At 37.1% G+C, this 26,071-nt stretch overlaps 1 protein-coding gene across 1 annotated transcript in view; it reads right to left on the bottom strand.

Moving 5' to 3' along the window:
- The window catches only part of CDK14 (cyclin dependent kinase 14), a 504,392-nt gene that overhangs the window by 114,494 nt on the left and 363,827 nt on the right, over positions 1 to 26,071 (bottom strand). The window contains exon 11 of the mRNA XM_019666203.1: positions 14,759 to 14,807. Within this exon, the coding sequence (XP_019521748.1) occupies positions 14,759 to 14,807 (49 nt within the window). The remainder of the gene's footprint in view (positions 1 to 14,758; positions 14,808 to 26,071) is intronic.

Raw genomic sequence — 26,071 nt, 5'->3', positions numbered from 1 at the left:
TTGCTCAGAGCTCAAACTCTTGAGCGAGCTCTTAACCAACTGAGCCACTCGGCCGGCCCGGGTCTCATAATTTTTAAATGCTCACTACAACAAAAAGATAGAGCCCCCTAAGTAAAAATATTTGCAATATTATTTTACATAAAGATCGAAATATTTTTTGGATAGATACACTTGAGGACCTGTCTCTTAATTTTAAGGTTTTGTAAATGTGTTTTGCTGTGTTACACACCGAGGTAGATGCCTCTCTTTGCCAGTCTTCCCTTCACTCCAATTATGTGTATACTCTTTCTAAATGTCCAATGGCGGTCTCGTGTCACAGCGCACCATGATTTGTTCCCATTTCCCTGGCCTGTCCTGTAGGTCTTTATTTCCTCCTGCCAAGCAGGCACTAAGGGGCTGACCTCAAGCTCAGATTTATCGAGACAACAGTGAAAAACCATGTCTGCTACTCGGCCATCCTCACTCCTCCTTTTAGCTTCCCAACTGTTCTAGTCAAATGGTCACCAAATGGGGTGACTCACAAGCATCTGAACCAGGGCCCTCAGAGCTGTAGAATATCAAACTGACATCCACTAGAATTCTGAGTAACTGTACCATGTGTTTGGGGAGGATTACTGTCATTTCATACGTGGCTGGGGCTGATGCTAAAGTTAGTATGGAGAAAACATTTTTTGTTGTTGTGTTTTAGTTTTGTGGTTCAAGGCCTGGAAAATAATTTATTCTACTCTGTGATGTGCTGTATGCTACAAATACAAGAACCCATCAGAGATTTTTAAACTTATAGAAAAAATGTCACACATTTCCATCACAAGATATCACTTCGTCCTACACCAGAATGCATAATTTAAAGAGTGACTTTTGGCAACACATTTGCAGGGTGTATTCCAGCTCAAGGAGAGCTAAGAACTGGTACCTGACATCCTTCTCCTAGCTCCAAGCCCTTGCCTTTGACCTTGTATTTCCTCTCTCTTACTACCTAGATGAATTTGCATACTTGTATGACTGTATCTCTATTATCAAATAGCCTAAAGTGATCCTGGAGTTCGCAAACAGCTGTTCCCAATACAGAAATAGTTGCTACATTATGAAGACTTCAGTCTATATCTGCAGGCAACGTCCATGTCCATTAACAGAAGGCCCACCAGTCTTAGAATGGCAGGGAACTGGCTTTGTGCATGGGAGCCCAGTCCTAAAGCCCATTACTAACGAAGTATTGACAAGAACTTCACGATCCTTCTCTGTTTGGCTCTGCTGTGTCTTGTGGTGTGGGGATGCTTGTCCCTTAAAGAACGTTGTGGCCACCAGCCACCCCTTTCGTCTCTCATTGTATGAAGGAGGTTATGGATCTGGGGACATGAGTGCTACAAAGGGGGGTTTGACGGTGAGCACAGAACAGGCTGAAGCTGTCTTTACTGAAAATGAACACAACCTTTGAACTGCACATTCCTTTATTCCTGCCTTAACTCCATATCTGGCTCTTTATAGGAAATGATTTATAAAGGAAGGGTGCCATTGTATAACCATGGCTTAAGGTAACCCCAAGTGCTAGAGCTGGCAGAAGTGCTAGAGCTGTTTATCTTCTTGAGCATGAATTCGATCTTTACAGCTAAAATAAAAGAAAGATATATGAATAGCATTAAAAAGCTGCACATTTATTATTATCTGGGGTCCAACTACTTATAATTGCCAAGTATGCGTAGGTAAGAGTGTTTTCAGGCATGTCTGTAACATGAGGCAGATGCTAGTGAGTGGCAGAACACATACAAATGTCTCTTATGTCTTATACAAAAGTCTCTTATGTCTTAAAACCAACAATATCAGCATAATGTAGGAAACTAAAAATGTGCATTTATAGATCATGTGTAAAGACACCGAAGTATTTTAAAAAATGAGTACTTGAGAACTTACAAGAAAATTTTCAAAAGCATATTGAGGTCACTTCAGAATGACTTTATTATTAGTCAATGTAAATAATTATTTCATCTATCTATCTACTATCTATCTATCTATCTATCTATCTATCTATCTATCTATCTATCTATCTATCGAAAGAGAGAGAGAAGGAGAGACGGAGGGGGGAATCCATTTTAGGAAATACGCTAACTTGCGTCAAGCTTCTACACAGCTTGGCAGCTTTTAGTACAGTTCCTAAATTTGTTTCTATATTTAGAAAAAACTGGATATAAAGAGGTGACTGAGCTTAGACAGCGAAATGGCCAGTGCCCTCAGAATCAGTGCTGCTGAAATGCCACACTTAGAAACTCCATTCTGGATTCCCAAGAGAGATATGTTCAATATTCAACAAAATCGAAGAATTTGAAAATTGAAAATCTCTCAGATGTTCTGAGAGAGGAAAAATCCTGGGGCAGAGTCAGAGGATTTGGATTTAAGCCTACAGCGATCTGAGAAACAAAGAAGCAACAGAATAAAAGGCTGTGCAGTAAGTAGGTTTTTGGCTGAAAAATCAAATCCACCTCATAATATATTTTGGTAAAATATTTGTTATAAACTGACCAGAAATCGTGCTCTATTCTACTGTCCAATTTGGTAGCCACAAGCCACATGTGACAATTTAAATTTAAATTAATGAAAATTAAATATAAAAAATCCAGTTCCTTAATTGCACTAACCACATTTTAAGTTACTCATTAGCCATATGTGGCATGTAGCTACCACACTGACAGTGCAGACACAGAATATTTCCACCAGTGCATAAGATCTACTGGACAGTGCGGCTCTATTGTCCTGAAAAGTTCTGCTGCAGCTTCTAGATATTTCCAAAAATTTAAAAAGTAATTGTGTAATTTATACACTGGGAGGATTGGGTTCTTTAAATGAAGAGTAGAGACTGGGTTGAGAGAATCGTGAATGTGGCTATAGAGTAGAGGCTGGTCAGGGATTACATCAAAGATGTGCTGGCCAGTACGGGAAGGAGCCTAAAATCATGATGGATAGAAAACGTCTCTGTGGAAATGTTTTCCACTTCCTTGGGAAAAACAACAGACATCAGAATTCTTTCAGGGGTCACAACCAACAAGTAAGGGATGTGAGGGAGCCGAATTCTAAGGTAGGAAAGTAAAAGTCTCATTTGACCACCAAATAAAATTAGCATGGTAGGTATGGTTCAACTCAAATTCTAAACTCTAGTCCAGGGTGCCAAGAAATGCAAGACAAATGGAAAATCCCATTTGTGTTCATCTTTATAAATACAATGATGTGCTTAGTTCCATTTGGAGGCAAAGGCATGGAACCTGGTGTCATCTTTACTTACAGATCCTCCAAGATGGCTGAGCCAAATCATAAAATTATTTTCCATCCAAGTGGATACTTAAAGTGGCAGACAGTGATGGACAATCAAAGCATGAGGCAGCTCAGCCTTCTCTACTAGAGATATTTGACTTGTTTTGCTAAAGGAAAAAAAAAGTCAAGTTGCTTATCTCGTATTTTATGAGGTAAGTAGCTGCCCTCTTAACTTTTTTACCCCCAGAACATGCTGCCCTCTACAGGCCACATGCATATACACATATGTAAATATATGCATAAAGAAGGTTTCAGCTATATTCAAATTAGTAGGATCAGTAAAGGTATGACAGAAAAGAGGGGAGGCGATTGGATATATATGTTGTCTGGCGGCTTTGGAATCAAGATGGGAAATAATCAACATTTATAAGCCTCTAATAAACCTTACCTCTTGAGCTGACAAACATATGAGAAATCATACACAGTACTATGGTTCTATTATGTCATTTTCCCTGAGAAACTTAACAGTGCATTGACAGTCATTTTTCTTTTGTTTTAATTAGAAGAGGATATGGAAAAAAGAGGAAGAATGGTTGATAGGGTTTGAAAACTTCTGGTTGACAGGGTTTGAAAGCTTTCACTAACATCTCCAAAGTTTATCAGTTTTGATCTAAAAAAACTCAATATATTAAAACTAGACTCTGAGTTCGGAAATAAAAGCCAATGCATTTAAAGCAATACAGCATACATGATTTTATCCCTGGTAAGAGTTTACTCTTCTAAACCTTAACTTCAGTGAAGTGGTCAAAGCCTGGCCTCAGAAATGAGAATTATTCTTTATCTTTACTTCAAATCGATTCTTCCACAACAGTCATGCCATTCTTTCCCTCTCTCCCTCTCTCTCTCTCTCTCTCTCTCTCTCTCTCTCTCTCTCTCTCACACACACACACACACACACACACACACACANCACACACACACACACACACACACACACACACACACACACACAGCTGGTATGTTTATTGGTTTAGCCACTAAAGGATTTAGCTGGACAAACATCACAAAGATGATGGCTGATTTAATTGAATTTATGATCAAATGTTTTCCATTGCAGGAAGAGTGGGGAATCACTTATGGGGAGATTTAAATAATTTAAGGGAAGCTCTCTATTTGGCATTGTGTTTGTATATCAAGCCTTGAGGGATTAAATACAGCTGAGGACTAGCAGAGAATTCGCATACAGATACACAAAGATACACTGTCTAACAATGCAATGTGGGCCAGAATATTGGTTCCTTTGTGTTAATATTTCTATTCATTCATATCTAATTTATAGTCTGAGTAATAACAGCCATGCACATATATACTCACTGTGAGACTTCAATTGTAAACTGCTACTAGATTTTTCTGAGATCCTAAAAATGTCAAAATGGTCTAAAAATGTTCTTTTAGATAAGACAAAAAAATTGATTTGGGGAGTGGATACATGTGTGTAAGGCACTGCAGTGTATCTTTGTTGTTGTTAAAGACATAATGAAATCTATTGTTAAAGTCACTCCCATGATGGATGTAACAGGGTAACGCGGGATTTGTGCCTTAGGGTATGGTCTTGACTCAATGTCTGGGAAAAAAAGGCCAGTTATCTTTGGAGTCTCCCACCCATTTGCCCCCAGTGAGGACAGGTATACCAAACCAAAGCCATGCTCCCAGCCTTTACTCATTGTGTTTCTAGATATGTCACCTATCCTCCCCATTTAAAGCCATAAAGAGCAAGAGTAACTATTTTCATTCTCACCACTAAGACCCCTAGGTCAAGTGGACACCCAGGCCCTACACACCTGGCTTAGGCTGACCCTTCAGTTCATGTACAGAGGGCATCATGAAAAAGGTCTAACAGATAGATGCTTTGAATTTGGTAACAGTGTTTGTCTACACGTTTCTTTCAATCTAATTCGTAAAACCGTCTAATAAATGTGTTTCAAGACTTAGTAGGATAAACCACAGTTGATTTGTTAACATATCACTCTTAGGAAGGAATTGTTGGGGAAGGGGCAATCTTGTTTCTGCACAAGAAGTATTTTTTTAAAAATGACTTGGTGGTCAAGCAGTTCAGCACCTGCTCCTAGAAAGGTAGAAGGAATATTCCAGAAGATGTCTGAGGACCCTGGATAGCAGTGGTATTCATGTTCAAGGAAAGTTGCTTGTTTAGAATTGAATGAAACTCTCTGACTGGCAGGGGAGGGCAGGGTGTGCTGAAAAACAGAAGGGAGGTAGGTAAGCTCCTTTGTCAAAGGGGCCTTGTCACACCCATACCTCATTCAACCCTCACGAAATCCTGCCAAGGGTTTTAAAGATTGAAAAACTGGGGCTCAGACTGGTCAGTGAGCTCCCTGAATATTACACGATTTAGTAGTGAACCTAGGATGGGAACTTGGTTCCTATGACAACAAAGATTATGCTGGTTTTAGGTGTTTTCTTGCCATTTGTGTCAATAACGGGCTTTTGCAGCCTTCCTTTTTCTATCCTTTCTTGGTTCATTTCAACAATACTTATTGTCTGGACCATTATATACACGGCAAATGTTGGACGTACACATCAACATGAATAGTCTATTAACTGTATGTTCACCAATGAGTGGAAGTTGAGCCCGGGTTTCATAGAAAGTCTCCCCAAATGATGAGGGGAACCTCTTGTCCCCACAAATGATTGGGCCCCGTGTCCAATCCCAACTTTCATAATAAGCAACCAAGGTAAAGTGTGAAGTGGGTGGCAGTGGGTACAAAAGATGATGTGTTAAACTCATCTCTTTCTCCAATGACTTCTCAGGTTCACCTTAATTTTGAGGCTGACCATTCGTTAAATTCATAAACATTTTTCTTAATCAAAAGAAAATGACATAAACAAATGTTGAGGAAAGGGATTGCATATCTGGTGTTTCTTATAAATAAAAAGCTGTAAAAACATCTGCATTTCTGTTCATGCTTCACTTTTTAAAATGTGGCAATTTTCCACGTTCTGAAGACAAAGATTTAACAAATGTACCCACAGGGGCCCATGGGAGGCTTATTTGAAAATGGAGCCCCTCTCAATAGCATCTCCTTATGTGGTGAAGAGGGAGCTGAGCCTTTCCGATATTTTTGAGTAGAGTTAGGGGAGATCAAGCCCCCCACCCCCCCAACAACAGCGGGGAGGTGAATTCTTAAGGGAGTTCAAAAAGGGGAGAGAGCTGTGTGTCTAACCCCTAGCAGTTTGCAACAGAAAAGAGAGAAAGAAAAGGAGAAAGAGAAAGGAACAGAGAGGCTTGCAACAGGCAGTACCCCTCAGGAGGGAACAGTGTGGCTTCTAGAGAGGAGGAGGGGAAGGAATGCCTGCTTGATGCTCTTTGATACTTCCATGATTCCCTCTGCAGATTTATTACACTTATTTGGTCCGCCAATAAGTGTAATAAACTTCTCAGGGTGTTTACAAATCAGAGACAGGGGTGAGAAACAAAAATATACAGCAAGATCTCTGGGAACTGGAGTGCAAAATGCAAAGACTCTTGAGCGCAGGATTTCCAAAGCAGCAGACATCCACACTTGTATTACACTGGTGGGCAGTTACTAATAGCTTACATGTTGATTGACAGCTGTGCTGCCCAATGTGGTAGCTAAGCATGTGGCTATTTACATTTAAATTCCTTAAGTTTAAATAAAATGTAAAATTCCGTTCCTAAGGCCACATTTCAAGTGCTCAATAGCCACAGGGGGCTAATGGCCGCTGCAGAGGGCAGAGCAGGCATACATTTTTACCACAGGAGAAGGTTCTATGGGACAGCACCAATGGAGAGGGGACAGAAATGTCAGGCCAACTTTTTAGTTCTCTCAGAGACTATGAGCTTTCCTGAGAATAATACCTTTTTTCTCTATGCTGGGGGTGGGAAATAATTTCTTCCTCACACATAATTTTGAGGATATCTAATGTGAACCAGGCAACGTGGAACCATCACAGTCAGAGACCTGTCCTTGTCACCTGATGGGCCAGAGACCAGGCAAAACAGACTGTGTGTGACCTGGTGAGGGTTGGGTTTGCCCCTCTGCTCTATCTCACCTTCTGACCCATCACTGACTAGGATAGCTCAGCACCCACTTGTGGAAAGCAGACCGGCCCCAAAGACGCCCACTTGTCAATCCGTGAAGCCTGTGAAAATGTTACCTTTCATGTCAACGGGACTTTCTAAATGTAATTAAGGTGACAGACCTTAAAATCGAGCGATTATCCCGAATTACACAGGTGGGCTTTAGAAGCAGCAAACTTTCTCCCCGTGGAGGCAGAGGGAGAGAGAGAGGGCAGAAGGGGAAGTGAGAGAGATCTGAAGCATGAGAAAGCCTTGCTGGTTTGAAAAATGAGTGAGCAGCACAGTGAGGAGCACAGGTGGCCTTCGAGAGCTGGGTGAGGCTCCCAGTTGACAGCCAGCCAGGACACAGGGGCTCCACCTGATGACCGCCAGAAACTGAATGCTGCCAACAGCCTGAAGGAGCCTGGAAACAGATTCTCCCCTAGAGCCTCCCGCAGAGCCCAGGCCTACCGACACCCCGATTTTGGCCTCATGAGACCCAGATCAGAGAAACCAGCCGAGCCCATCCTGACTCTGCCTAACAGGACTATGAGATAATACCTCCGTAGTGTTTAACACCAATAAGTTTGTGGTAATTTGTCATTGCAGTCACAGAATACAGATGCAGCGTTTTCTATTTTGGAGAAGCAGGAGAATTTCTTCCGCTCACACTTCTAGGATCTGGTTTGGGGAACAGTTTGAGAAGTCTAATTCTCTTGGCCTCCTTTCAGGGAAAGGCGCAGCCCAGCTGCTCCTGGAAGCTCTGAGCTGCTTCAGGAGCATGGTAGGGTTTTATTCCTTAATGAGCTGGACGCCACAAGGAAGGTATTAGCTGCACCATAAGAGCAGAAATTTGGATGAGGACTCCAACACGTAATCTGAAAGGATGAGAAACAATGGCCGTTGCCAACTCCCAGGCCTGGCACATTCTACCAATTAGTGAGGGAGTAGACGGATATTTTCTGTCTATCAGAAGAGGAACAAACAAACTTGTGCCCGACAGATGACAAACAGCACAGGGCCTGCCCTGGGACATCACCAGGGGTTATTAATGACAGAGACTTCTTCACTTCAGAAAGAAAGACATGGACAAGAAATCTGGCAATGGCACAAAATGACAGAGGGGAGTCTTGTGGGAGCTGTTCCACAAGCGACAATCTCACTCCTAGGGTCTGAGTGGGTGGCCGGCAGGCCTGTCATCTCTAACGCTGAGACTGTCACAAACCCAGTTTATCCCAATGGCACACTACCCAGCAGTGGCACCGCAAAGGAGTGAGCTGACGTGGGTGGTCAGCCTGCTGTGAACACTGCTTCATCAGGATTGAGGAAGTTGGGTTTCTATTCCATCCCAGGTCTTCAGATGCCTAAAACTAGACTGGGACCGAAAGACACCAGTTCCCAGAAGAGATCTTTCCACCCCAAGTGGTAGTGAAAACAAAATAAAATCAGGTATTGATAAGCCCACTCAAATTACCAAGGTTTTTAAATTGGTGATATTTCCTTCCTAAGACTCACTCAGGGGCATACATTCCAAGTTATAATTTTCAATAGCATTAATCATTTGACCTCACTGAGCAAGTTTTCAAGGTCAAGCTATAAAACGAAGGTGTTCTCTTCCCTGCCTACCTCCCAAGGTTGTTATAAGGATATGAGGATGACAACATATTTGAAAGAAAACTCTATATTGCAGAAGGCTGCCCACAGTTAATGACCACTACATCCCCTCACACCTATGACCATGGGGCAATGGGTGTATGTTAGGCTTCTGGCTAGGAACGTTTCATGTTATCACATTTATGCCACTATTAGTGACTGGGACTAGGCCTTTGGCAGACATGCCAGCTTTCTCTTGGACAGCTTTCTTTGTGTCCTCCTGGCACATGCCCCAACCTGTGTCTTTGGACAGACCTTTATGCTGCCTACTTTGAGGCTCTCTACGACTCCCACCAAAGCCTGAAAAGCAGCTCCTATTCTATCATCCCACTGTTTTCCCCTTTCAGAAATCCACTCTGCAGTTTTCTAGAAGAACTGCTCTCTGTTAGGTGGCAAGGGGTTTAATGGATCTGATAAACACCTCACCTACATGATGCTTTGAGTATCTGAACTAATGATTCACTCTTTTGAGAATGAACGTCCCTAGAAATTGCTCTGAACTGTGACTTTCAAGCAAGCAGGTGACACTTTGGGGCCTCTAAATATTACTGTGTGTGGCTACCCAAGGTCAGGACAAGAGACCTGCTTGGATATGATTGTCCAAGGGTTGAAAATGGTCTTTTCAAGGGTGTGCTGAGGAACTACATACACCCCACATAGTCTCCTAATGCTGGACTCGAATCCACAGAGCGGGGCAGTCGACAACCGCTGCTGCAGCTCATCCTTTGAGTTAAGAGAATGGAGTCCCAAAATGTCGGCTTCAGAGCTTGAGACCGCAATAAACCCATCACAAAAAAGTTTACTGATGATGTAAAGAATAATTTCTTTGAAAATGTTGTGAGAAGAATTCTCCAGGCACTAGATAAATTAAAACTGTTACTTTGAAGTAAACAGAATTATAACAAAAATGATCATCAATGAAAAAAACTGTGAAAGCAGAGAAAGGTGATGTGAAGATCTGGCTTAACTCAACTGCTCCTCCTAGTGTCAGTAACTGTTCTTACCTTCCTGTAACATTTCTGAACAACTGGTAAAGAAACTGAAAGCTCCCACTTACTTGGAAATATATTATTATTTTAGAAAATCTTAGATCAACCTAGAATAAGGTAGAGTAGAAAACAGGGCATTTTGGTTTCTTGAGAAGGCCAGTTGATTTAAATCTTAATGGTAACCACTTAAATATAACAAGGAGATTATGGTAGAGAACGACCAACCTAAACAACAGTGATATTTGTTATTCCTCTAAATCAGCGGTTCTCAACCTGTGGGTCGCGACCCCTTTGGGGGTCGAATGACCCTTTCACAGGGGTCGCCTAAGACCATCGGAAAACAAAAAGATACTTACATTACGATTCATAACAGTAGCAAAATTACTACTTATAGAGTAGCAACGAAAATAATTTTATGGTTGGGGGTCACCACAACATGAGGAACTGTATTAGGAAGGTTGAGAACCGCTGCTCTAAATATTTTAAATACATTTTCTTTTATGCACATGTAATAACTATTTAGCAAATCATCTTTAAAATATATATTGGAAGTTATCAAATTAGATAAAGTAGTCCAGGAAAGCTCAAGAACATAAAGTTAGGAAACATTTCTAAATCTTCTAAATCAGGGCTTGTGACTGACTCTGTTGATACATTCAAACACACACAGGTAAATGTTTTCTTCTCTACTCTTGTATCTCCATAAAGGTAGCTTCCTTAGAATGGCTCTGTGTTGATCACATATTTTAAAGTTTTTTTTTTTTAATTCTTAGGAAACATCCAGTTGGATTTAACTAACAAGAAGGATTATAAGGAGAACTAGAGCATGTGGGAGGAGCTAGCAGGGCAAGGTTGACCTGTATCTATTCAAGTCTGTAGACGGGCTCTGCTTTATCAGCGACGAGCTGTGCTTTCCAATCTGTCTTCTGTGATCTGGGTGGTTTATCCTTAGTTTTCTTTTTGCTACTTTCAGACCTCGAAAATTGTTCAGCTGTTAAAAAGTTCCAAAACAAGCAAATGTGTTCCTGGAATCCTACCCTTAGCTTTGCTGGAGAACATATACTAAGGCTTCTTCTCCAGCCAAAATAATAAAAGATCTTTAAAGTGGCTGAAATTCTTGGTTGATTGCACATACATGCCAATGTCAGACAACTATAAATAGAGGGATCTGGAAGAAAAATAGGGAGAGTCTGTATAGCTCCAAAGAAATAAAATAGGAAGTTTTGAAGGCAGTCAGAAAACAGTACATGTATTTATAAAGTGAAGATTTTTATCCCTTTAGTCTAAAATCCCCTTTGAGTAGGAAGAGCCCACCCAGATCATGTACTTCCAATATAAGGGAATAAAACAACTTTCTTTTCTTTACTAATATATGTTTATTATTCTCAATCCTATAATTAAGTTTTCTTCTTTATATTATCCTTTTGAGTTTATATAGCTGCTAGATCTTTTGATATTTTTTTTCCCATCAGTGCTTTGTTTGCCCAGAATACTAAAAAGTCCTTTAAAGGATAAAACTGTGCCTATGGTTACTGATATAAATGAAGTCAGCAGGGAATTGCCTGGGTTACCTGGGGCAGATTTGGTCCCAAAATAGTCTGGGTCACACGTTAGTTACAGCTGTTCAAAGAGACTTGAGGATTCATTTCTCAAGAAATTCTTACTCTCTTAGGAGGGTTAACATATCCACTTGCTTTAATAGGTGAGTTAATATATATTTTCAAAGATATTGTTACTTAATTTTGAACAGTGACTTACTTCTTTATATTAACCTACCCATCTTTTATTAACCCATCTAAGTTGAATTCAAATTGGTTCTTGCAAATGAGTTCACTCTATTTTGAACCTATTACTGCTGTACAGGAGAATTTACCAATTGCTTCAGTTTTACAATTGTGCTGTTGACAAACAAATTAGGTAGCAGCAATGGAAAGCCAGCACTTGCTTAATAGTGTTTAAATGCAGTTCTTCCGAATCTAGACCTCACTCTGAAGTGAGAAACGTTGAAATGTCAATGAAGGTTGCAAGGTCACAAGTCCATTTGGAGGAAGAATCAATAACAAAATTAATGTCTCTGAATTCTCAGTTCTCTCTAAATTGCATTGGGTTCGAACTGGCTAGAGGCTATAGCTTGGCTCTAAGGATTCAGTATGTAACACTGGGATACCAGAAAGTAATATTTTTTTATAATATTTTTAGTGATGATTTTATTACTCAGTGTTTTCTGAAATAAATCCTAAGGCAACATAAATAAGACTTAGAAGGACTTAAAAATAGCATGGTTCTAAACAAGTCATGTTTATAATTTAAAATTTTTACCTCAGGCTCAGCTTTTAATATTTTATCTAAAATGTTTTAAAAGTAGTCTAAGGTTGGGATTCAGTTTATTAAATAACTTTGAATTAATTCTAATTTTTTTAAAAAGCATATGTGATGGGAGAAATGTTAAGAAATCATTAACTACAATTCTATCAACTGATTAAAAAAACTCTACATGAAAATGTAATACTTCCTTCAGTATTTTAGACCTTGTTTTTGGTAGAAAATTTGTAAGTCCTTTGTTCATGGAAAATGCAACAACAAATGAAATATCTCTAGAGTGGTATCTTAAAGAGAAACTGTGTTCTTACTTTGTGAAAAATAATATTCTGAAGAATTCTTATTTGCCCTCAAAAGCACGTTTACTCATATCTAGCATCTTTTAAGAAATTTTTAGAGAACTGAGCACAGTGCACATAGTTTTAAAAATTTCCAAAGCAGCACTACCAGAGGATTGCACATCCTGATTTTTGTCAATGCAATTAACTACTTTTGTTATGACATAATCAAAACCTCTCAGAGAAAGAAAAGCATCAAATGGTCATACTGAAGATAAACAATGCAAAGCTTGAATATTACTTCAATTTTCTTTTTCTTTTTGGAAGCCATGAAATAACCTGGTCTCTCCTGGGATAAAGTAAAGGAAATGGACAAAAGTATCTTCTCTGAGAGGCATCCCACTAGTAACTATGAAATGGTTGAATAAGAAAGGCCATTCATTGGGGCATATACAGAAGGTGCCAAAAAATATATACACATTTTAGAAAGGAAAACTGTATTAAAATTGCAATAATATATACCGATAACAAAAGATGAATACAAGTCACGTTTGACTTCTGCAATTACAAGAGGTGATCGAAGTGGTTACCATCAGTGTCCAGACACTTCTGATTATGGCGAACTACTGCTTGAGCAGCGTTGACTAAAGTGTCCACTTGTATACATTTTTGGGGCACCCCCGGTATGTCAGAATACCTATGATGGCAGGTGCTCAACAGAAGTTGCTAAAATAAACAAATGGAGTGGGCCAGGTGTAAATGGTGAGGGGTCATATCCACAAGACAATGGAAGAAATATCACAGCATTGTCCACAGACCTCCCCCCTTTTTTTGTAGATGATTTTAAGTGGATAAGAATTGCCATATATATTTTCCATATATAATTTGGAGGCCATTCTAGCTATGTCCCCCTGAAGGAAGGAAATTGAGAGGAAAGTGGAGGAGGGTGAGGTTAAAAGGGTGAGGAACACACGCAGAATGTTCCAGGCAAAGAGCATGCCTCCCTACATATCAGGGAGACTCTAGATATTAAGAATTGACTCTTCAAATGGCAAATGCAGAGCCTCATATTACACAAAAATAATTATACCAGAGTGTTCTTCTAAGTATGAATTGAATAAAACTAAATTGCCAAATTTTCCAAATAAACCACTGTAGAATTTAATGTATTTATTCCATGAGTTCCTCACAATAAACTGTCTACTGTATCTACTGACAGCATTGACTAAAGCCATTTTTATTATAAAAAGGTTTTTTCTTACTTTTTATTTTCATAACTGATGATATCTAAAATTAAAATGTCATAGCAGGAAAAAGTGAGACAGTAACACTAAATTCCCCATAGACTAAATTTTGTTTAGACTAAATTTTGTTACGACAAATTATAGTTTATCAAAGTAGTTCCAGTTACCTTTTTACCAGCATAATGCTTGAAATGTGATACCCTCAACAAAACTAGTGACTCAGTTATTCTGCTTTCCAACTTTTAATGATTTACTAACAGGTTGGCTTGCAATAAAAGACCTCTGAATAAATTGAGAAACTCAGATCTACAGATTTCATCAAATTTCGAAGCCAATAAATAAAACTATTTCAACAAATTCAGATGAGAGAATAGAAATTAAATAAATGGAGTACATATAGTTCAAGTGGTCTATGTATTTAGTTTCCCAATAAGGCTTAGGGGGAAAATAGGAAATTGAAAAAATCTGAAAGATCAATTTTATCTAGCTCAAAGGTTGTCATCAACTTTATTTAGATTAGAAAGTCAGTCATTATATTGTACTTAATAAATGCTATTTTGCTGATGCTAAAATATTTCTTGGACTCTAGTTACAAGAAGATTGAGCACAATGAGTTTTAGGATTTACAACTCTGATGCAATGCCATGTTGCTCTAGGAACCCAAACTCATACAACAGTGTTGGTTCGGGCTGAACACAGTAGCTAGCACACAGTTAGGGCTTAATAACTGGTTAATGGTTAAATGAATGGATGAATGAATAATTGGATGAATAAATAAAAAGAATGTCATGACAACTTATCAGGAAACTTTTAAAAATTGAGAGGTGGGGGGAGAGGGGGGAGAGAGGGAGAGAGAGAGAAAGGGAAGGAGAGAGTGAGAGAGAGAGAGAGAGAGAGAGAGAGAGAGAAACAAGTACCATCTGTATAAGGACTTACTTATTCCATGCTTGTCTAAGATTTTTAGAGCTGTACAGGGTAAAGCGTTCTGAAATAAAAAAGAAAAAATGATAAACAATCTTTTTTTCAAATGTGTAAATTGCAAACATGTTTTTTAAAAAATCAACTCTTAAAAAGACAGTGTTTGTTTTAGCCGTATTATGCTAGCCACAGTAGGTCTTTACCTTTAGATTGGGCAGTTACAAAGAGTAAAATAAGAAGCTCTTAACATTTTAAATAATGGAGCATTATTTTCTTTTGTCTAGAGTGATTTGTTTCATAATGTGGTTTCCTAGTGATTATTTCTTAGAATAACTAAGTTTTACTTGGGTGGGTGGGGGGAATGCAAATTATAAACCTCCAAACTGTAAGTAGATTTATGGGAGAATACTGATACATCAGTCAAGTGTTTTCTCTATGAAAAAAGATATCTCTGACCAAATACAGTACTGTTGGCCCTCCTTTCATACACCATATGGTATTTACGCATGTGCAAAGCCAAACGACCAACGTCTTATAATGTACATTTATTTTCATTTATCATTGAACAATCTTTGTTATATTTTTAAAATTAAAACATAACATTTGTTTTACCAAGTTAAACAAAAAAGTGGTAGAGAATAGACATTGATAATCTCTCCTGTTCCCATTTCTCACCCCTGATGATATAGTAATTGTTAATGTCTTGGTATGTCTCTTTCCACATATTTCTTATGTTAATAAACACAAACCCATCCATATACACAAATATATATAGTATTTTAAGTTTTTAAATGGCTTGTACAATACATATTCTCTGAAAAAATTTTAGGCATTTAATAATATAAGCCTTCAAATCAAGAAAATAGGTGTAACAATTATTTTAAAAAAACTCTATTAATATTCTATAGGATAGCAGTACCATAAGTTATTTGACCATTTCAAACTGATGAAAATTTAGGTAGCTTCCAGTTCCTTTTACCTTAAAAACAATACTTTCATAAATATCCTTGCACATCTATCTCTATATACTGATGCTTTCATTTCTGTTGGATAGATATCCCAATATAGTTGGTCGTCGGGAAAGTCATGATGCATTTTTGCATTGAAAAACATAGAAAAATATGTCACGACTTTCCTGAGGACCCAACAGAACTGCTTGGCAAATGGTATGCACATTTTACATTTAAACAGATGCAAACAAGTTACTTTTCATTTTCCCACAAGCAATGAAAAAACAATGTCTCTTTTATAGAATGCATCCTGGGATGTAACGATGTTTCAACATATGCAAGTCAAAAAATATATAATGTTAATAGAATAAAAGATAAAAATCACACAATCATCTCAAACAATGCAGAAAAAATATTTCACCAAATTCAAAATCCATTCATCATAAAAACTGGATATAGAAGGAAAGTACCTCTCAATACAACAAAGACCATGACAACCCATAGCTAATATCATACTTAATGGTGAAAGGTAGGAAGCTTTTCCTCTAATATCAGGAACAAGACAAGGGTGTCCACTCTCACCACTCGTATATAACATAGTACTAGATGTCTGAGCCAGGGAAATAGGCAATAAAAAAATAAATAAATAAAAAGCATCCAAAATGGAAAGGAAGAAGTAAAATTGTCTCTGTTTGCAAATGACATGATATAGAAAATGTTAGAGTTCACTAAAACAACAAATTCAGTAAAGCTGTACAACACAAAATCAATGTACAAAAGTCAGCTGTGTTTCCGTATACTCACACAAATTATTCAAGAAAGAAAAAAAGAAAACAATACTATTTCCAATAACACCTCGGCCAATAAAATAACTAGGAATAAATTTAACCCAGGAAGATCTGTACACTGAAAACTATATAAGATACTGATGAAAGAAAGGGAAGAAGAGACAAATAAACAGGAGATATTTCATGCTCATAACTGAAAGAATCAATGGTTGGTAAAATGTTCTTACTACCCAGACATTTACAGATTTAATGTGATCCCTATCAAGATCCAGTGGCATTTTTTTTATAGAAATAGAAAAAAAAATCCTAAAATTCTTATGAACCAGAAAAGACCCTGGATAGTCAAAGCAATCTTGAGAAAGAATAAAGCTGGAGGTATTATACTTCCTGATTTCAAACTGTATTACAAAGCTACAGTAATTGTAACAGTATGGTACTGGTATAAAAAAAGACACATAGACTAATGGAACAGAATAGACAGGCCAGAAATAAACTCATGCATATAAGGTCAATTAATATTTGAAAAGAAGCCAAAATACTCAATGCAGAAAAGACAGTCCAGTCAATAAATGGTGCAGGGAAAACCGGATATTCACAATAAAAAATATGAAACTGGACACCTGTTTTACACCACTCACAAAACCTTACATAATTCAAAAAGAATTAAAAACTTAAATGTAAGATCTGAAACTGTAGAAGAAAGCAGGGAATCTTAGCAATAATTTTGTGGATAGTATCCACAAAGCACAGCAACAAAAGCAAAAATAAACAAGTGGGACCACATCAAACTAAAAAGCTTCTGTACAGCAAAAGAAACAATCAATAAAATGAAAAGGCAACCTACAGAATGGGAGGGAATATTTGCAAACCTCATAACTGATAAGAGGTTAAAAACATATAAGGAACTCAAATAACTCAATGGCAAAAAGCTACCCTAAAAAACAAAGAACCAACCAAACAAACAAACAAACAAAAAAACCCCTCAAATAATCCAATTAAAAAGGGGGCAAAGGACCTGAACAGACACATATTCCAAGGAAGATATTCAAGTAGCCAAGTACATGAAAAGATGCCTAACATCACTAATCATCAGGGAATGCAAATCAAACCATGAGATCTCGCCTCACTCCTGTTTAAATGGCCACTATCAAGAAGACAAGAGTTAGTGCTGATGAGAATGCGAAGAAAAGGGAACCCTTGTACACTCTTGGTGGGAATGTAAATTGGTACAGCCACTATGGAAAACGGTATGGAGGGTCCTCAAAAAATTAAAAATAGAGCTACCATGTGATCCAGCAATTCCACTTCTAGGAATGTTTCTGAAAGAAACAAAATCAGTATCTCGAAGAGATTTTTGCATCCCTATTTTCATTGCAGCATTATTCACAATAGCCAAGATACGGAAACAACCTAAGATGGATGAATGGATAAAGAAAATGTGAGATATATATATATATATAAAATTCAGCCACAAAAAAGAAGAAAATCCTGCCATTTGCAACAACATGAACCTTAAGGGCATTATGCTAAGTTAAGTAAGTCAGATAGAGAAAGACAAATACTGTATAATCTTACTTAAATGTGTAATCTAAAAAAACCCCAAACTCATAGAAGCAGAGAACAGGTTGGTGGTTGCCAGAGTCAGGGCCGGGGGTGGGGGTGGGGTTGTTAATGGGTGAAAGTAGTCAAAAGGCACAAGCTTCCAGTTATAAGATGAATAAGTTTTAGGGATGCAATGTATAGCATGAGGACTATAGTTAACAGTACTGCATGGTATATTTGAAAGATTTGAGAGATTTTAAAAGTTCTCCCCACACCAAAAAAAAAAAAAGTAACTCTTGTTAAGTGATGGATGTGTTAACTAAACTTACTGTAGTAATCATTTTGTAATACATACACATATAAAATCACTATGCTGTGCACCTTAAACATACACAATATTATATGCCAATTATATCTCATGAAATCTGGAAAAAAAGACAGTATTCTAACAAAGTATAACAAGGAGATGTAGAGTGGCCAGGTTGAGAAGGGGACTTTAGGTTGGGCGATGAGGAAAGGTAAGTTTCAAACAAAACAGTGAACCAATAAAATAAAGTTCCTGTTGGAAATGTGGTTGGAGTTACTTTAAAATATATATTTATATGAAAGGGATAATATAAAATCTTTATACATAACAATATGGTGTTTCTTTCCATTTAGACAGGATTTGTGTACACATCCTCTAGTAAAATAAAATGGTTTCTTTTTCATATCCGTCTAGTTTCTTTTTAATAACTTACACTCAATAGGCTTAATTCTGCTTAATATTTGTTGGTGTCTTTTGTCAGTGTTGTCTGCTTTTGATTATAAGCTTTTTAAAGGAGAGAATCAAAATGATTTCTATTGCTTTTGTTATGGTATGTTTCATGCAGAAGGATACCATTAGATAAGAACAACAAAAAGAATAAGAACACACTCAGCTTCCTATCTTTACACAGAGTTTATTCAAAAGGATTGTCTGAAAATATTGTGCAATGATTCATGCATTCAATTACTGTTTATTGAGCAACTGCTGTGCACCAGGTTTGCTTCTTGGGGCTGAAGATACAGGAGGGAACCAAACAGAAAACCTTCCTGTCTGCAGGGAGCTCACATTCCAGTAGGGGATGTGCAAGGCTGGAGTGAGCCTGGAGGAAAGGGGGCTGGGGCAGACAGAGAGCCCAGGAAAGGTGAGTGGAGGCTGAGAAAGAGGCGGGGCAGCAAGGCAGAAGACGAGCTTACACTGAGACTCACTCGGTAGCCTTGAAATACAACCTAGACTTTTTTTTAAGGATCACTCTGGCTTCTGGTTGGAGAATATACTACCAGAAGCAAGGCTGGAAGCAGGGAGACCAATAAAAGGTTATTACAACTGTTCAGGAGAGATATGATATGACTTGGGCTAAGGCAACAGAGTGAACGCTATGAGAAGGGGTCAGTCTGAAACTTTTTTAAAAGGTAGAACAAGTAAAATTTCTTGATAAATTGGACACGAGGTGTGACAGAAAGGTAAGAGTTAGGATGACTAATAGAGCACTTACTGATCTCCAATTTCCAGGTTTCGAAGATTTGGAATTACACATACAACTCAAATACTCCCCCGAGAATGCATTAATTTTCCACAGTGATTTTGAAGTTATTTAAAATTCTAATGGAGTCCCGGCGTCATAAGCGGGGGTAATTGTCAAAATATTTAATAACCGGCAAGGCTATTGACCAATCAGTACAGAAACCAGCCATTATGCTATAATGCGACCCTGATTTCCCGAAAATAAGACCTAGCCAGAAAATAAGCCGTAGCATGATTTCAGGTGCCAAAAATGGCTCCTTGGCATATTGAATATTTTAAGCTGAAGGAGTTTGTGGAAAAGGCACCCTTCTTCCTGAAACAGGTCATAAAACCCTCATGTGAGGGGTGTGTGCCCTCCATATCCTGGAGGGATCATGCTAGGGCTTCTTCTCCGGCCACATCTTATTTTCAGGGGAACACGGTATACATTAGCTGAAGATCAGGCCCAATTATAGATATCCATTGTTCTAAAGCTATAGGCAAAAGTGCTCACCAACAATTATCTATTTATTTGTTTCAAAACAATGTCTAAAGTCTGAGTTATTCTCTACTAGGCTGCATTATATAAGATGCAATCTAGCCAGAATGGTGTACAGCAGAAATGTAAAGGCATGTTCTAGGCGTGAGGATCAACTGGCAAAGAAAGGGGAAATGGGAACAACCATTCTTTTTATAAAGGTTTTTAAAAAACATTATTATTATCTAAAGTCTGGTTTTTAAAAAAAGATACAGTGTAAAAATTAATTACATCAAATGTCCTTATAAAACAAATTTGATCTCCTTGACTTTGTACTCCCCACAAAGCAATGTTAATAATTTGCTATGATTTCAGGAGGAACAAGAATTCCATTACAGATAAAATTAATACAATCTTGCATTTACAAGTAAATTATTATTCTTAGCAATTAATGGCCACACATAAATATTAGTTCTAAGAATTGCTTCTATGTAGAGCTTGCCAGGATATGCTAATAGAAATGTTTTTTCCTAAATACTCGTACAGTATGTCAATTTTAGCTGTGCCTACGAGCCAAAATTGATAGTGAAATATGTCATATGAAAGTAGAAAAAAAAAGGAAAAATGAAGGCTTCCTGTTTACCTTCCATCACTTCACATAAACTCTTAATTCTTTTAGCAAATGTCACCTGGGCACCTGCCTGTGTGCCAGGCGTTGCATTGGGCAATGGGCACACAAACCTGAGTAAGTCCTGGTTATATAATTGTTCAGTGGCACAAAACTGTAAATAAAGAATTACAAATAAAGGGTGAAAAGTGTATCATGTGGATATGGACACAGTCCCTTGGGAGCCCAGAGGCAGAGCCACTAATGACATCTCTTTTCCAAATGAAGGCAGGATAAACTCAGATATCTAAAACAAGCTCCAGTAACACACAGGACCTGCTCTCTTGTATTCAACAGTATCTTTCGGATCTTAACTGCCAAAGTACACAATTTCAAATGGAGCCATTTCTAACATCTTCTGCGGTGAGCATGCATTGCGTTTGTATTAGACTAAAAACTATTTTAAAAACTCTTTCCATCATGAATAAAATGTTCCATTAGAATGAAAACAACATAGTGAGCTATGCAAGTTTTGAAAACAAAAAGGGGTTTACATTAGTGTCCCAAATCAATAACAGGTGTATTTAATAAAATAGATATCCAACTGCCTAGGAATAAATTTATCAGATTATTCAAGTATTTGCATATGAGTGTTTTACATTGTTCTCCTTCAGTTAAGTTTACTCTGTCACTTATTACTTTAATGTCAGCTTTCTCTTTCCAATTATGTTTAAACTACACGTTTAGAATGTTGTGATTTAAAGCACTGGCTAACTCATAGCATAACTGAGGCGTGCAATTAATTTAAACCTGCAGGCTGATTTTCACCTTCTCTTATTGTGGGGACACTGCAGAGAATGGCGGCACACAGCGGCGGACCAGGAGAGCTTGCAGAGAAGCAATCACTTGCTATGTGACATGATGAAGGTGTGGGGACAGAAGGCTGGGAAGGTTTTCCATCAAAGTGCCACATTGCAATTTGTTGAAATTTCACAGGAAAACAACTGGAGAACAAAGCTATATAGTCTAAAGTTTCCCCCTTTAAAAGAGCCACACCTGGAATGGTGTGACACACTATGAAAGCAGATGTGAATCCACATGAAGATAACCCCTGAATTGGAAATTCCTCATTTGCTTATCGGTATGTGCTGTATGTGCCAGGAGAATAATTTTAATCATTATTCTCTACATTCCCTTTCGCCAATTGATTTTTTGTGTGTATATTAAAAGACATTGCTGTATTTTCAACTTCAATAACAAGAAAACATAAATACTTAAATCAACCAACAAATAAAAAACACCAAGAATGTTTAAAGGACTTGAAAGGCTAAGCCAGGATTCATAAGCTAACACTTTCTTTCTTTTTTCTTTGGGGGCAGGAGGGGCGAAGTGGTGGTGAAGGAAAAATAGCAATAGAAATGAGATCATAAAAATTATCAAACTTAGTATATCTTTTTAAAATGGACTTAATATCACCCAATGTAAATAATACCATGGAATAAATATGTTAATATAAAAATGAGTATGTCTAACATGTCATAAGAAATGTTAGATGTACTTTATAATTGACTCCTCTAAACCATATATTCAACTATTTACAATTAAATTCATTTTTTTAAAATTACTTTTTTTTTCAGTTACAGTTGAATTTCAATATACTAGTTTTAGATGTACAGCACAGCAGTCAGACATTTATATAATTTTTGCAGTGATCCCCTGTTACCATTACTCTAGTATTCATCTGGCACTAACATAGTTGTTGCAACATTACTGACTATATTCTCTAGGCTGTACTTTACATCCCCGTGACTATCCTGTAATTGCCAATTTGTATTTCTTAATCCCTTTACCTTTTTCACTCAGTTCCCCAGCCACCCTCCCCTCTGGCAACCATTGGCTTGTTCTGTGTATCCATGAGTCTGCTTCTGTTTTGTTTGTTCGTTTATTTTGTTCTTTAGGTTTCACTTCTAAGTGAGATCATATGGTATTTATCTTTCTCAGTCTGACTTATTTCACTCAGCATGATACCCTCTAGGTCCATCCATGTTGTTGCAAATGATAAGATTTCATTCTTTTTATGGCCGAGTATTATTCCGTTGTATTTATATATGTACCACATCTTCTTTATTCAGTCATCTATTGAGGGCATTTAGGTGGTTTCCATGTCTTGGCTATTGTAAATAGCACTGCAGTGATCGTAGGGTGCATATATCTTTTTGAATTAGCACTTTGGATTTCTTTAGATAAATATCCAGAATTGCTGCGTCATAAAATAGTTCTATTTTTCATTTTTTGAGGAACCTCCATACTGTTTTCCATAGTGGCTGCACCCATTTGCAATCCCACCAAGAGTATATGAGGGTTCCCTTTTTTCTACATCCTCACCACCACTTGTCTGTTGATTTACTGATGACAGCCATTCTGACAGGTGTGAGGTGGTAACTCTGTGGTTTGAATTTGTCTTTCTCTGATGATCAGTGACGTTGAGCATCTTTTCATATGTCTATTGGCCATATGTATGTCCTCTTTGGAGAACTGTCTATTCAGGGTCTGTGTCCATTTTTTAATTGGATTGTTTGCTTTTTGGTGTTGAGTTGGATGATTTTTTAAAGTAAATTTTAGATATTAACCTCTTATCAAACGTATCATTGACAAATATCTTCTCCCATTCAGTAGGCTGTTTTTTGTTTTGTTGATGTTTTTCTTTGCTGTGCAAAAATTTGATGTAGTCCTATTTGTTTATTTTTTCTTTTGTTTCCCTTACCCAAGGAGATAGATCAGAAAAAATATCACTAAGAGCAATGTCAGAGTTTACTGCCTATGTTTTCTTCTAGGAGTTTTATGGCTTTGGGTAGTCTTACAGTCAAGTCTTTAATCCATTTTGAGTTCATTGTTATACATGGTGTAAGAAAGCGGTCCAGTTTTCCCAACACTATTTATTAAGTAGACTGTCTTTAATATGCTCTTATCTCCTTTGTCATAGATTAAATGACCATATAGGTGTGGGTTTATTTCTTCGCTCCAAATGCTGCTCCATTGATCTATGTGTCTGTTTTTATGCCAATACCATGCTGTTTTGATTACTATAACCTTACAGTACAGTTTGATATCAGGTAGTGTGATACCTCCAGCTTTGTTCTTCTTTCTTAAGATTGCTGTGGCTATTCAGGGTCTTTTGAAGTTCCATATAAATTTTAAGAATATTTGTTCTATTTCTGTAAAAAATATCATTGATATTTTGACAGGGATTGCATTTAATCCATAGATTGCTTTGGGTATTATGGAAATTTTAATGATGTGAATTCTTCCTATCCCTGAGCACGATATATGCTTCCATTTATTTGTATCTTCTTCAATTTCTTTCTTCTGTGTCTCAGAGTTTTCCAAGTACAGGTATTTTACCTCCTTGGTTAAGTTTATTCCTATATACATTTTTTAAAATATAATTGTAATGGGATTGTTTTCTTAATTTCTCTGTCTGACAGTTCATTATTGGTATATAAAAATGCAACCAATTTCTGAATATTAATTTTGTATCCTGCTCCTTAACGGAATTCATTTATCAGTTCTAATATTTTTTTGGTGTAATCATTTGGGTTCTCTATATATAGTATCATGTCATCTGCAAATAATGACAGTTTTACTTTTTTCTTTCCAATTAGATCAATTTTATTTCTTTTTGTCTTATTGCTGTGGCTAATATTTCCAATACTATGTTGGATAAAAGTTGTGAAAGTGGGAATCTTTGTCTTATTCCTGATCTTAAGGAGAATGTTTTCAGCTTTCTCCCATTGAGTATGATGCTAGCTGTGGCTTTTATTATGGCCTTTATTATGTTGCTATATGTTCCCTTTATTCCCACTTTGCTGAGAGTTTTTATCATAAATAGATACTGGATTCTGTCAAATGATTTTTCTGCATATTGATATGACCATATGATTTTTATCTTTCATTTTGTTTATGTGGTGTAGCCCTTTAATTGACTGTGGATATTGAACCTACCTTGCATGCCAGGAATTACTTCCACTTGATTGTGGTATATGATCTTTTTAACGTATTGCTGAATTCACTTTGCTAGTATTTTGTTGAGGATTTTTGCATTTATGTTTATCAAGTATATCAACCTATAATTTCCTTTTTACTTTTCTTTTTTTTGTTAACATCTTTGTCTGGTTTTGGAATCAGGGTAATTGTGGCCTGGTAAAATGAGCTTGGCAGCTTTACCTTTTCTTGAATTTTTTTGAATAGTTTGAGAAGGGTGGCTGTCAATTCTTCTTTGAATGTTTGGTAAAATTCACCTGTGAAGCCATCTGATCCAGGAGTTTTCTTTCTTGGGAGTTTTTTAATTACTGATTCAATTTCAGTAGTAATCAGTCAGATCCGATTTTCTGTTTCTTCTTGATTCAGCTTTGGAAGATTGCATGTTTCTAGGAATTTATCCATTTTTTTTTCCAGAATGTACAATTTGTTGGCATTTAACTGTTTGTAATATTTTCTCATAATCCTTTGTATTTCTGTGGTGTCCATTGTCAGTTCTCCTTTTCCATTTCTAATTTTATTTATTTGGGTCCTCTCTCTTTTTTTCTTGATGAGTCTGGCTAGAGATTTACCAATTTTGTTCATTTTTTGCAAAAAAACTTGCTGTTGGTTACACTGATCACTTGTATTTTTTTTTAGACTTTATTTTGTTGATTTCCACTCTGATCTTTATTATTTCCTTCCTTCTACTTACTTTGGACTTTGTTGTTCTTTTTCTAGTTCATTTAAGTGTAACGTAGATTGTTTGAGATTTTTCTTGTTTCTTGAGGTAGGCCTCAAGCATGGCTGTGAATTTCCCTCTTAGGACTGCTTTCACTGTGTCCCATGGATTTTGGGTCATTGTGCTTTCATTTTCATTTGTCTCAAGATCTCTTTTGTTTTCTTCCTTGATCTCATTATTGACCCATTCATTATTTAGTAGCAAATTATTTAGCTTCCATGTATGTGTTTTTCAGGTTTTTTTTCCTTGTAATTGATTTCTACAATAGTTTAATACCATTGTGATCAGAGAGGATGCTTGATTTGATTTCAATCTTGTTAAATTTATTGAGACTTGTTCCATGTGCACTTGAAAAGAATGTATATTCTGCTGCTTTGGGGTGAAATGCTCTAAAAATATCAACTAAATCCATCTGATCTAGTATGTCATTTAAGGCCACTGTTTCCTTATTGATTTTCTGTCTATAAGATATGTCCGTTGGTGTCAATGGGGTGTTAAAGTCCCCTACTATGATTGTGTTACTGTCAATCTTCCTTTTATGTTGGTCAATATTTGCTTTATATATTTAGATGCTCTTTTGTTGGGTGCATAAATGTTTACAAGGGTTATATACTCCTGGTGGATTGATCACTTTATCATTACGGAATGTCCCTCTTTGTCTATTTTACCTTTATTTTAT

Source organism: Hipposideros armiger, unplaced genomic scaffold, assembly GCF_001890085.2.
Source record: "Hipposideros armiger isolate ML-2016 unplaced genomic scaffold, ASM189008v1 scaffold_465, whole genome shotgun sequence".
Taxonomy (NCBI): Eukaryota; Metazoa; Chordata; class Mammalia; order Chiroptera; family Hipposideridae; genus Hipposideros; species Hipposideros armiger.
The sequence above is the reverse complement of the archived record's forward strand: the minus strand, read 5'-3'. Positions and strand labels throughout refer to the sequence as shown.